Below are 13,602 nucleotides of genomic sequence, written 5' to 3'. Positions count from 1 at the left end.
TGCTCCCCCATACTCCACTATGGGTGAGCCACTCTTCCGCTCATCTTCACAAGTCCATTGTCACCACAATGGACGGCAAGCTTCACACACTTGATCTCTTCATGATACATCACTTGAACTAGCACACCGTAACCTAACCCCACAAAGAACTCTCACGAAGACCATGGGTTAGCACACAAAGCGTAATGGGCAATGCTTACCATACCATGGGATCACTTGATCCCTCGGTACATCTTGTGTGCTTTGTGTGTTGAATCTTTCCAACTCTCTTCATTTGGATGATGTCTTGAAGGTGGACATGAATGATCACACAATCTTATTCTTCAAGACATGCTTGCAATAAGCTCAACACTCACATGACAAACCTTTGACTTTGGATAATTCCTTAATAGCACCGTGGTCATCACAAACTCTCCTTGAAACCAACAAATGGACTCCAAGAAAAGCCTATGGACAAAACCTTCAAATATAGCTCAAGGCAACCATTAGTCCATAGAGATTGTCATCAATTACCAAAACCAAACATGGGGGCACTGCATGTTCTTCCACAAATGTTTCCTGTAACTAGCAGCACTGGACCACAAAAATGAGAAGCTTCACGGAAGTTGCCTACCTGCAAGCATTGTTGCTGCAAATGACCTGTCTCTGGGTCTTGATTTTTCGGGCAAAAGAGAGATCCCGAAGATCTCACCAGGCACCAATATTCGACAACAATCTTCAGCATTGATCACAAGGACTAGATTATTGGACGACCAAGCAGGCTGATAATTCAAAACTTACCAACCAAACATGCTGGTCTGTTCTTTGGAGTCTGCAAGTTGAGAGGTTAGGATATCATGCCCAAACAATCTTCTCAGAAATTATTTGGTTCAATGCTGCTCCTGAAAATTGAGACATGCCATCCATGCTACGATCTTCGATCGCCTTCCTTGTCAAGAATTTATTTTTGTTGTTGCAACCACTATTCAGAAACCCCTCTTGCATTTCTTTGATGCTTGAACATGAAAAAAAGCTTTGCAGTGTACTCTGTTCTTAAGTTCAGAAGCTACTTTAGTTCAGAAGCTACTTTAGTTTAGTCCCAAATTAAGCACATACTAGTTGAAAATTAAGCAAAACTGATTGCTTAAATGTATATTCAGTGACTGGTTAATTTGCTTCAGTTAGTATGTGCTTAATTTCCATTTCCATTTCAGTATTTCTGTAGCACTCATATTGTGGGAGTACATTCAGTGATTTAGTGATTCAGTTTGGAGGACTTGCTGCTTAAAATGGAGTAAAATGTTAATGCAACAGGAGTAATCTGTTTCAAAATGTTCAGGAGTGCTTAAAATGGAGTAGTGTAGGACTTGTTGTTGTTTTCTTCTAGGCAGGAGTAGCAAATGTAGCAGCAGTACTGTAGGACTTGATGTCATGGAGTAACTTGTTACTGTGAGTGAGTTTATAATTGTACCCACTTGCAGCAACTTGCTGGTCCTTATGTTTTCTGTTACTTGTGCTTGCAGTAATTATAACTAAAATTATAGCACATGCAGCTTCAGTATTTTAGCACATGAAGCTCTTGGAGTAGGACTTTTTGGTGCTATGAGTAATTTGGATATTTGCATGCACAACAAGTCAATTTGCAACTCCTTGTCCTACACCAAGCTACTCCCTCTGTTCAGAATTACTCGTCCAAAAAATGAATGTATCTAGATGTATTTTAGTTATAGATACATCCATTTTTGTGACAAGTAATTCCGAACGGAGGGAGTACTCGTATAACAAACCAAGGCAAATCTTTGAGTGACTATAAGGAAAATCTCAAGGATTAAAATGTTGGGACGGCTCAGGAATTGTTTTCTGCATTCAGTATTTGACTGACTGTTAGCAATCCTCAAAAGTGTTTTTCTTACTGAATTTTATTTAGTTTAAACTGAATTTGATAGGAGCTAGGTAATCTGCCTAGAGCTGCACCTGCACCTGCCTCGTTTAAATGGAGTACTCCACACAAGCAAATGAAACTTTTGAAACAAAAATGATTTCTCTTCTCTTCTTGCTCTCTTCTCTTATCTTGTCTTCTGAAACTTAAAAGTAGCAGCAGCAACAACAACAACATGTCTTTTTACTCTAGAATTAAACGAAACATGTCCTTTAAATTAAAATGAAACATTTCCTTTAATTAATTAATTATATAAAAACCTTTCGTTTAATTAATTAATCTGAAACCTTTCCTTTAATTAATTAAACTGTAAACTAAAGGATTACACATGCAAGTCTCACAAAATGGAGAAAAAATACATGGAGTAAAAATGATCACAAAATGGAATTACACATACAAGTCTCACAAAATGGAGTATTACACATATGGAGTAATTTCACATGGGATGCACTCCGCACAAGACTCATCTCAAGGAACTACACATACTTCACATCTCAAGCCTTTCCTTGTTAACATGTGGTATTTTATACCCATTTCCCCCCGCATGGTTCATGATCTCAATCATGCACATTTGTAGAGTTAGGAAAATTCTGTTGAGCTTGTAAACCTCATAGCCTTCAAATTCCTCCAAAACACCTGCAATAAGGTCTTGTAGTGTTTTAGGACTCAGACAATCTGTCAGCGATTGCAGCGAGTTAAAAAACCCAAGGTCAAGCACATTCAAATCAGGACTGTTGGCAGGCTGTTGTACTAATCTAATGTCAAGTCCAGTTTTTGCGATAGCTGCTAGAAATTCCTGGTCACCTGGCAAGATATGGGGCTTAGCATTATCCTGCTGCATGTAGATGGTCTGTCCAGCATCATTTTCCGGCCAAACTGCTTGTATTGCTGGCAAGACCTTCTCTATTAGGAACTCCCTCATCACTTTTCTGTCGACCTTTATTGACTTTGTCTCTATTGTACCTCTGGGCCTGTTGTCACTTCTCCTCTGAGCAGGAACTTCTTTCACGAATGGCCAGATACCGATTTTCCCAGAGAAGGTCACGTTTCCTTCGTTGTCCCACCTTGGCCTAGCAACGGCCGTCAAGAACATCACCTTGACAATACAGTTGCCGTGTATAGGCCTCGTAGGCTCTTCCTCCCCATCTAGCAGATAATATGTTCTATTCTTCTTTGTCATGTTAAACCACTTCTCGTCAATATGGACAACGTTATGCATAGTCTTGAACTTAGGCCTCTCAGTTGCTGTTGTTGCCTCATCAAGCATCGACAAACAAAAATTCATCCTATCCATCTTATTCTTTTCCTTTAAAGTCGGCTTCACACAGTTTGTATGCCTCCTAATCAAATTCAACATGAACTTTCTATGAAGTGTGGTAGGGCTACATCTCAGTTGCCAGGCTAGTGATCTAATAGTAGACCTCCTGTTTAATGGGATTGTTAGGATTTTTTCTAGGTTAATGTCCTTAGGCTTTCTTCCAGAATTTCCTTTTCTCTGATCAGCAACATCTACCTCTTGACCTTGTTGAATTTGCAACGTTGCTTTCCTCCAAATTCTTTGTATATTCCAAACACCCACTCCAAAAAAATTTGCAATGTCTTGCGTATCAGTTTTCTTAAAAGTGCCTCCTCTACTCATACACAGTGTATGCAATGCTACATAAGCAGCAAATTTTTGCTGGTCATTGAGGGTTTTATTTTTTCTACCAACTTGCCCAACACCTGCACCAAGACATACAACAAAGAAATCATTAAATGATCAAGTGATGAAATGATCAAATGATGAAGAGATGAAATGATCAACTATAATTGTACCTGGATTTTGAACAATTTCATCTCCTTCCATTCCATCTTCTGCATCTCCTTCCATTTCATTTTCTACATCTTCATCCATTTCGTCCACATCTTCTGGTGGTGGAGTGAAGTTGAGGTCTGGGAGATCCATTTTGTCCTGAAGATATGAATACGCAAGGTGAAGATGAAGAATAAGTAGAAGTAGAAGTAGAAGAACAAGAAGAAGAAGAACAAGTAGAAGATTAAGAAGAAAAAGAAGAAGAAGCAGGAAGAAGAACAAGTACTCCCACAGTTATTTTATTTCAACAAATTTTTATTTCACAATTTTCACTCTTATTTACTGTCAATATTTGTAATCTGTCAACAAATGGCAAGAATGTTCACTTAAGGCTCTCTTTTGGTTTGCTTGTCTGAAATGAAATGAAGTAAACTAAAGTGCAGTCCATTTTCACCTTTCCTTGTTTCCTTGTTTTGATTTGATTGTAAATAAATAAGATCTCATTTCATTTGGTTTGCTTGTGTCAGGGAAAAGAAGCAATAATCCATCATGTGAGTGTTAGGGAAAAGAAGCAATGATCCATCCTGTGAGTGAGACCATCAACACACACACACACACACACACACCATGTTTTACAAGGATCACACACTATGTCAACAGAGTAAGTGATCCCATATTCCCATTGGATTGAGATACCTCTTTTTTCCCATTATTAGAAGCATGTGGACATTGTTGACACTTTAGTTTTCCACATCTGTCATTCACACTTTGCACAATTTTCATTCTTATTTACTGTCAGGACTGTTGGCTTTTCTTAATGTTGGTATCATTCATCAGGATACACCGTTTTATAGTCAGTTCTTTAAATATCCAAGTATTGATCTCAAATGGTCTATTGAATTTGTTTCCATTGACCCACGTGCAACCGCTTCATGGTCATCGGTTGCAACACCATGGGTATCATTGGTGGCTACCTGCACAGCAACCCAGGCCTGTACGTGGCCGGTTGCTACTCCAACTGCCAGGGCATCAACAACACGTCCAACGGTGCATCGTGCACTGGGAAGGGCTGCTTCAAAACCACCATCACCCCAAACCTCACCGACTTTGCGGCGCTCTTGATCATCAACCAGAGCAGTGTATGGACATTCAACCCATGCTTCTACGCTATGCTTGCAGAGGTTGGATGGTACAGCTTCAGTCAGCAGGACCTTGTCGGGCATCTTGGGTTCATCAACAAGAGAGCCAAGAGAGGTGTCCCTGTTATTTCTGACTGGGCCATCAGAAATGGCTCCTGCCCAAAGGATGGAGCAATGGTGCCAATGGGTTATGCATGTGTCAGTTCAAACAGCTATTGTGTGGGTGCAACCAATGGCCCAAGCTACATGTGCAACATCAATCTCTAAATTTGACAATTGGACAACATCAGCACGAGGACAGCAACAACATCATTTTCTCATGCATTACAGGTTTCCCAATTGATCATTACACTCTAGTAATTTCTTATGATGCCAATTGTGAGGGTGATGATCTTGTCTGATTGCCATAGTTATTGATCTTAACAAATTCTTCCTGATTGAATGTCTCCTGATCAATTTTACAAACTATTGTACCTAAAAGCATCGACAAATTCTCCCAATTCTGCATCTGGCGAAAACTGATATGAATTGGGAGCAACGAGGAGTACCTGGCGAGGACCAGGTGGGGGAGCAGCCAGGACCGGGCGGGGGAGCAGCAAGGATCAGGCTGGTCAGTGCAGTGAGTGGTGGCCACCAGACTGGGCGAAGGAGGAGGAGGTGGCGGCGGCTAGGCTGGGGCGGCGGCGATCAAATTGGGAGCGGTGGCCACCAGACTGGGCGGAGGAGGAGGAGGTGGTGGAGGGTGGTGGAGGAGGAGGAGGTAGAGGGCGGAGGAGGAGGTGGCCGGACTAGCAGCTGGAGGAGGTGGAGGCCGCAGGTGGCCTGGCGGAGGAAGGCTACGAGAAGGAGCCTGGAGGAGGCGGAGGAAGACGACGACTCGTTTTCAAATCAGGGGCATTTTTGTACATTTGCTCGTTTTCACCTGGTCCGAAAAAACCCCCAACGACAACTATTTCGGAACAGAGGGAGTAGATTATTGATTCTAGTGCAAGTGGGATATTGTTGGAAATATCCCCTAGAAGCTATAATAGAATGGTTATTATAATATTTCCCGTTCATGATAAATGTTTATTATTAGTGCTATAATTTATTGATCGAAAACTTAAATGCATGTGTGAATACATAAACTACATTGTGTCCCTAGTAAGCCTCTACTAGACTAGCTCATTGATCACAGATGGTTATGGTTTCCTAACCATAGACATGAGTTTTCATTTGATAATGGGATCACGTCATTAGGTGAAGGATGTCATGGACAAACCCAACCGTAAGCTTAGCATCAAATCGTTTAGTTATTTGCTATAGCTTTCTTCATCTCAAGTATCTATTCCTTCAACCATGAGATGATGCCACTACCGGATACCGGAGGAATGCCTTGTGTGCTATCAAACATCACTTTGTAACTGGGTGATCACAAAGGAACTCTACAGGTATCTTTGAAGGTCTCTGTTGGTTTGTATGGATCGAGACTGGGATTTGTCGCTTTGTGTGATGGAGATATATGTCTGGGCCCTCTCGGAAAGTATAACATCATGAGAAGCTTCATGTGACTAATGAGTTTAGTCACGGGGTCTTGTATTACGTAACGAGTAAAGAGACATGTCAGTACCAAGATGGAACTAGGTATGGAGATACCAACGATCGAATCTCAGACAAGTAACATATCGCTGGATAAAGGGAGTTGCATACGGGATTATCTGAATCCCTGACATCGTGGTTCAACCGATAAAGATCTTCGCTGAATATGTAGGAACCAATATGGGCATCCAGGTTCCTCTATTGCACTACAAAAAATACACTTCCGTGATGATACGTGTTTGTCACAGTATGTCAAGGTTTCTGTCATGCATGTACATGCATGATAATTTTATGACAGAATCAAGATAGTCATACCTATATTGTCATAGAAGTGTTTTATGACATTACCAAAATTATCATCACGGAAGCGTCCACTTCCATGACGATATATTGTGCATCATAGAAGTGTTTTCGTCAAGGGTAACCGACATGTGGCATCCACCGTAATGAGTCGTCGTTAAGCTATCGGGTTCTGGTTTGGATCCGATAACCCGTTAACAGCTGGGACCAATGAGGATTTTCCACATGTAAAATTATAATTGGCTATAGCAACCACGTGCCAACACCGTGAAAAGGACAAATGTCAACCGCCTAATGGACACGAGGCGCCTATCATACGTCGACAAGTGGCAAGGCCCAGCAGCGGCCCATTTAGGTTAAAAAGGTTGGCCCAGTCAAAATTAGCGGGATGGCCCATTAATGGCCTACTTGCAGATGGCCCATTCGCAGTTAAGGCCTATACGGCTAGTCAAATCGGCCCGTCAACGGCCCGTTCTAAACTTGTCATCATCGCGACCCATGGTCACTTCCGGCCCTTTAATAGTCCGCTAAGAATTTGGGCCGAATTACGGCCCGGTGTGTTTCCGTCCTGTTAAAGGTCCTGCTTCATTTGGGCCTATTTATTGGCCATTGAAACTTTCAGCCCATAAATGACCGTGAAGGATTTGGGTCATATTCGGCCATGTCTGACATTTGGCCTGTAAGAGGCCCACTGTAGATTTGGGCCACTTCCAGCCTGTTGTGATTTTCGGCCTGCTAACGTTGGACGAAATCCATGGGCCATATGTGTCCCAACGTCACATCGGGCCTATTAATAGCCCATATAAAACGGATACTAATCAAGCCTGAGCGGACTTCCGGCCTGTTAAAGGCCCATGTAGTAGGTTGGCGCATTTACGGCCCATCTGAATTTCGTCCTGTGAATGATCTGCATTGTAAATGGGCCACCACGAGCTCAGATACATTTCGGCCTGTTAATGACGAGTGGGTTATTTGGCACAATCAGGGCCCAATCTCACTTTCGGCCTATTAAAGGCTCATGTTATTATGGGCTCGAGATATTTACACATGTTAACGACCTATTGTTACTGAGGGCCCAAATTATGCTTAGGCCTGTTAAAGGCCCATTGTGGGCACGGGCCAACGAAAAATATGAAATCTTATGCTGATTTAGGCCTAGATATTTTTAGTGGGCTACATGCAAATTATGGCCCATAATCGATTTTAGCCGAATTGGAATGGGTCTGACGAATGTTGGCAGGTTGGGCTCCTATGAAGCTTTTGGCCGAATAAATTACTAAGATAAACCTTGACTATACAAAAATAGCATCGTAATTTCTACATCCTTTGGTAGCACAATAAATGCTGAATCACAATAATCTAAATTCCAACCATACATCAAAAGGCCTATTGGCATAAAGTTTATAGTCCTTACAGATAAAAGCACCATCAGATGTATATAAGCACAAATCATTTTACCTGAGTGCTAATGTTTCAGACTGTAGAATCTGATGGAGCAGCATGATCTTCCCCTTTTTACCGCCATTACTCTTGAACAATGAAGCAAATTCCTGATAGTCTAGTTTCAAAACCATTCATATCTTGACGACATTTGTCAACCACTATTCTTGTTTCCGAAACGATGCCCATTAGGGATTGGACTTGTGTCTGGAGCACAGATATATCACTCTGTGTAGACGGAACATTTTGTTCAGTAAGCGATTTGGATGAGGTTACCTTGACAACCAACCCAGAATTACAGAGGAATGTGCTTTTTGCACTGTTAGTGGAGAGATACTGATGCACTACAGGAAGAGGTGACATTGTGCCTATGGTAGCCTCATGACCTTCAGGTGGTTGTGGTTGTTCAATCATTTGTTCCATTGCTTGCTGAAAGTTTGAACTTGTAGATTAGTGTACCAAATAAGCTACTAATGAGATAAAAACAAACAAAGTAGGTTCCGCGTTTATACATAACTTATTTTGGTGAACTACTGTAATACATTAGCATGTATTGCAGTGCCAACTACATAATAAAATCACTTTCGAAACATATGTCCATGTAGCATGCCTACTGTATTGTCTATTTCCTCACATTTGTTGAAATCTAAGGGTAAAGAGACATGGTTTAAAGTAGGATGAACATAGTATGACATCATTCATATCATGGGCAAACGGATATAAAACAAATAGGTTATTGTATCATTGTGTGGGCACGTGAATATCACAACTAGATTACAGATCAAGACCAAAAGAATATCCTTCATATCTTTTAAACCGAGTAAGGTGAAGTGATGCGTTAAGACAACTGCGTATAAAAGTGAATAGAGTAACTGACATTGGTTGCAAACCAAGCAGTTAAATGAACACGTCACAGTAACAAGCAGTTCAAAGGCAGCAGGAGGAAGGACTTACAACAGGGGCTTGAACTGGTGTCCTCATGCCCTTCATCTTGCTAGTGTGGCAATCCTTGAAGATTTGCACTACATTAGGTTCATGTTCTTTTTGGTCCGCACAGGCTTTCCTTTGTATTTGGAACAAGTCAATATAGATACGATAATATGGCACAAAAAAGAAGGAACTAGCTGGTATTTATAAGAGGCTCGCAGTGTGCAATATAGCTACGAGAACCTGTTGTCTGTTGGAATTTCACTTTAGAACGGTTGGTCTTGTTCTCCAAACAGTTAACCAAGAAGAAGATACACTTATAAGGCACATACGGAAATACAAGTTCTATATGATGATCAAATACATATACCCTACCTGATACTTTTTATTAGACCAGTGTTTAACAAGGGTTGTCTAGTCTTCATATGTAATATATTCCACTAGAGATGTTTGATCGATTTCTTTGTTAGCCTTGCCTTCAAAGTGAGTTTTTCTAAGGTGATACCGATACTATTGCAGAGCAGACTAAAAAACATGAGTGCATGCTTGCTTAGTTGCATCATCTTTCAGCTCCAACTTGAACCTCTTATATTGAAAAATGTGAGTCTTATTAGGAGGAAGCTAGAAACTATGGGATAGAGCAATACAATATTACAAATTGCAATGAATGACATTACTTACGGATAAATGGTTAAGGAAGGTGTTAAACTGGGCATCATCCTTCTCATTCATGTACTGGATCCACATTGGGAGGATACATGCATGACACCTAACGGCAACGGCTACCTCTGATACTAACTTGGCTGACTCTGTGGCATCACATGGCCTTTTTAAACCTGCCTCAGAATGGATCTCCATTCTTCCTCCTTTAGATTTTTCCAATGTGTCAAGCATTATCCCTGATGTCTGTTTCCGCTTGCACTGTGGTGCTAGGTGCTAGTTCAACAATGAATATGGAAAGTGTTAGTGCACATCAAACTGCGAGAGTACATATAAAGGAGCATGCAACTGCAACTTGACTCAGTCAGGTACCATCTTGGTGTTGATGTTCATGAGGTTCATCTAATCTTACCAAGTCGTGTTGTGTCAGCAGTGCTTCCGAAGTAGTGTTAGGTGCGGAGGTAGCTTGGGAACTGGTCAGTTGCGGAGCAAACAAACGAGTTGTCGGATTTTGGGTTCCGGCAGACCCTTGAAGTTCGAACACTGGGGTGTGCGCGGAGATTTCGCCTTCTACCTACCTGCACCCCTCCGCCTCGCTAAGATCTAAGCTATGGAAAGAACAGCACAAGAGACATAGGGTTTATACTGGTTCGGGCCACCGTTGTGGTGTAATACCCTACTCCAGTGTGTGGTGTGGTGGATTGCCTCTTGGGCTGATGATGATGAGCAATACAAGGAAGAACATCCTCGCGAGGGTCTGTTCTTGGCTAGGGCGATGAACTGCTAGGAGGAGTTCAGTCACCCTTCTCTCTCTCTCTCTTCTCGATTGCGATCCGATCTTTTTTACCCTGTGGGTGGCTAGTCCTATTTATAGGCGAAGGCCCTGGGCCTCTTCCCAAATATTGAGTGGGAAGGGCGCCAACAATTGGCCACTTTGAAGGGAACATCTGGTACACTTATCCTGACTAAAGTTGGTCCTCGCCTGCCAAAGGCTCTGGTGGTGACGCTGGCTGGGGCTCCACAATGACTTCCTCCCTGCCGTTGGACTGGTCTTGGTCTCGTTGCACCGAAACGGGTGCCTTTGCTTGATGCTCTCGCCTGCGCTTGCTCCCTTTGCACCAAAGAGGAAAGGAGGACACTGCACGGCTGGCGCCCGCCTGGCGCCTTTGGTCGTCATGGCTTGCATCACGGGCACCTTGTGAGGTACCCCACCTTGATCTCTCCGCCTCCTCGCGAGCTAGCCTGATGAGGCCGTGCCTGAGGAAGCTCCGTGTCGTCCGCCCCACGAGGCTTGGCCCCTCGCGAGGGTCTTGGGTCTGTGTTGATGAAGACGGGTCATGCTGGGCCCCCCTTTGAGCCACGCCGCAGGCCGCAGGCAGGCAAGTCTGGGGACCCCCGTTCCCAGAACACCGACAGTAGCCCCCGGGCCCAAGGCGCGCCCGGACTTGGCCGTGCAGGGAGGCGAAAGGGCAAGAGCGAAGCGCCGCGGGCGCTAACAGCCTGCGGCCTTGGGCGCCGCGTGGCGGTTGATTGGACGTGGGCGTCTCCACTTCCCCACGGCGCCTTGGCAACTGCACGGATTGGACAAGTCCCTGGATGCAAAAGCGGATCATGATTACCTGCGATCGTGGAGGTCGGCGGTTGGCCTTCGCCGGCCACAAATACGGAACGGCGCGTGCCCTTCCAGTCCATCCCTTCTTGCTTCTCCTTCTTCCCGGTCTTTGCTCCGTCTTGCTGCGATGGCTCCGATCCGCCGGTTCTCGACGGCAGAGAAGGGAAAGGCTCCCCGAGAGGAACCAGGCCCGCTCCCGCCGAAGAAACAGCTCGCCCTCCGCGGCCGGGACGAGGGGGCCCATTAGGTGGTGTCGAGGCCCTGGTGTGAGCGGCCACCGCCGGGGTTCCCGCTTCCCTTGTACGCCCACATCGAGGGCTCTGAAGGAGTCGATGCCGATCGCCACGGGCGGCGCCGCCGTCGGCGCCGACAGGTCACAAAGGTGTGGGTCGTCCCCCCTGGGGTCCACACTGAGGGCTCCTCCCGAGAGTTCGTGCTCCATGCCACCATGCCTCCTCAGTCTTGGATTCGCCTTCCTCCCTTCTTCGCCTCCATCATCCCGCAGGGAGAACTCCTGGAGCTTTGGCTGCAGCACGCCGGCTGCAGCACCCTCGCGACCGAGGCAGAGGTCGCGGTCGTTGCCCCGGGCGAGGTCTTCATGACTCGAGGCTGGAGCGAAATCGCCCGGGTCTACAGGACAAGAGGCGCCTTCGCGATCCACTTGGAGTACGACGGTGCTTCGGTGATGTTCTTCAAGGTCTTCGATGCGAACGGGCGTCGACTGGAGTGCTGCCCCAGGAGAGGTGGTCGGGACCCTGCTACGGCGAGGACTGGGCCCGCCGTCCGCTCCCTTGGCGGCTCCTCAGGCGGCGGAGGCGTCGGAGGTTCCAGCGACTCCGGCGAGCTCTTCGCGACTCCGGAGACGAGCGACGACAGCTACGAGCCCCCGAGCCGGCGCCGCTCCTGGAGCGGGGCGGGCTCGTCAGGCCGTCGCCGACTCTGATCTGGATTGGATTGGCGCCGGTGCTCGACGGCCCACTGTTGATGATGGCGTCTTTTGTAGGGGCGCGTGTAGTTAGCGTCCTTTTAGGATCTGTTCCCTACGAGGAATCAATGACGCGTCCCGTGGGGGCTTGTAAGGTGCATGTGATCCTGTTTTGTTAATATAACCCTTGTCGTAGAATTGTGCGAGTTGCTCATTCCGTCTTAGCTCAGTTCTCCCTTTCGAACTTCACGAGGGCTTGGTGCTCTGCGCCGACAGGTCCCAGTCCCAAGGCGGCTTCAGCCGTCGCTGGTATGCCAGGTCACGATGCCGTGGTCAAGGCCAGGAGGTGAGCGACCCGGGGTCCGGTAAGAGCACCTGAGTCGCGATGCTCAGGAGGTCCCCTTTGGCGCTCAAGCAGCCGTCGTTTGGTGAGAAAGGAGAGCGGCGTCGCTAACACGGGATTGCATTAGGCGCGGGGATGGTGCCACGGTAGCTGGTGCTTCCGGGTGGTGACTTATCTCGAGAATCAGGGGCCGCTCTCTGGTGTGTCGTCGGGTCCGTGCATCGGCAGGCGTGAGGTTGCTCGGCAAGGTCCTCGCGTGTCCCTCCCCTCCCGCCTTTGCTCCCCTTTCTGCTCTACGCCCTTGGGTCCCGGCCCTCGAGCGAGTCTCAGCCATCGCTGGTATGCCAGGTCGCGATGCCGTGGTCAAGGCCAGAGGGTGAGGGCTAGAGAGCCAATAGGAGCCCTGAGTCGTGATGCTCAGGCACCCCCCCTTTAACGTGCAAGCGGTTCGCGCAGATGAGAGTGAAGGAGACATCGCGAGGGCCTCGCCTGATGCAGCTCCTTTGGGAGATCCTGTAGACCCATCATAGAAAGAACGAGGGGTTGCCATGACAATTGACAGTCAGTCGTTGGTTGCTTCCGAGGGGCAATGAGGCACTGAAGGCTTGACGAGGTGGCGCCATGCGGGGCTGCCGCGGCCAGAGCTCAGCCATTCAGGTTTGTCGGTGTTGCAGGGATGGACCCATGCGCAAGGTCGTGCCGTTTGGGAGCAGCTCCGTCAGTTGGCGTCAGTTGAGCGGGAAACTAGGTCAAACACATTAGCCGCGAAGGAGTGGATTCATTCAAATAGATGCTGGGAAGGCGGACATCACTGGGTCAGGCCCGAGCGACTTGGGGATGATGCAGCCCATGGGGCGCCCCCAACAAAGTAAGCTAACAACATGAAATAAAAGGGATACATGCCACAGGGACGGGCCCACGCGGCCTGGGAATAATGCAGCCCTGGGGGGCGCTCCTAGCTGGAATGA

The 13,602-nt window shown here is 46.2% G+C and overlaps 1 protein-coding gene across 1 annotated transcript; it reads right to left on the bottom strand.

Annotated features, from left to right (window-relative positions):
* Positions 1-2,405: 2,405 nt before the first annotated feature.
* On the bottom strand, positions 2,406-3,943 carry LOC123083816 (uncharacterized). The gene is made up of 2 exons (XM_044505721.1): positions 3,734-3,943; positions 2,406-3,640 (listed from the first exon to the last, which is right to left on the bottom strand). Exons 1-2 carry the CDS (start codon positions 3,861-3,863, stop codon positions 2,406-2,408), a joined length of 1,365 nt encoding a protein of 454 aa, XP_044361656.1. The 5' UTR covers positions 3,864-3,943.
* Between the last annotated feature and the right edge of the window lie 9,659 nt (positions 3,944-13,602).

The sequence above is a fragment of the Triticum aestivum genome, chromosome 4A (assembly GCF_018294505.1).
Source record: "Triticum aestivum cultivar Chinese Spring chromosome 4A, IWGSC CS RefSeq v2.1, whole genome shotgun sequence".
Classification (NCBI taxonomy): domain Eukaryota; kingdom Viridiplantae; phylum Streptophyta; class Magnoliopsida; order Poales; family Poaceae; genus Triticum; species Triticum aestivum.
This window is presented reverse-complemented; position numbering and strand designations above follow the sequence as displayed.

Coding starts and splice junctions, on each gene's coding strand:
- LOC123083816 (XM_044505721.1), bottom strand. CDS start 3,863: ATGGATCTCCCAGACCTCAACTTCACTCCACCACCAGAAGATGTGGAC. Junction 3,641..3,733: donor TGAAATTGTTCAAAATCCAG/GTACAATTATAG, acceptor GTCTTGGTGCAG/GTGTTGGGCAAGTTGGTAGA.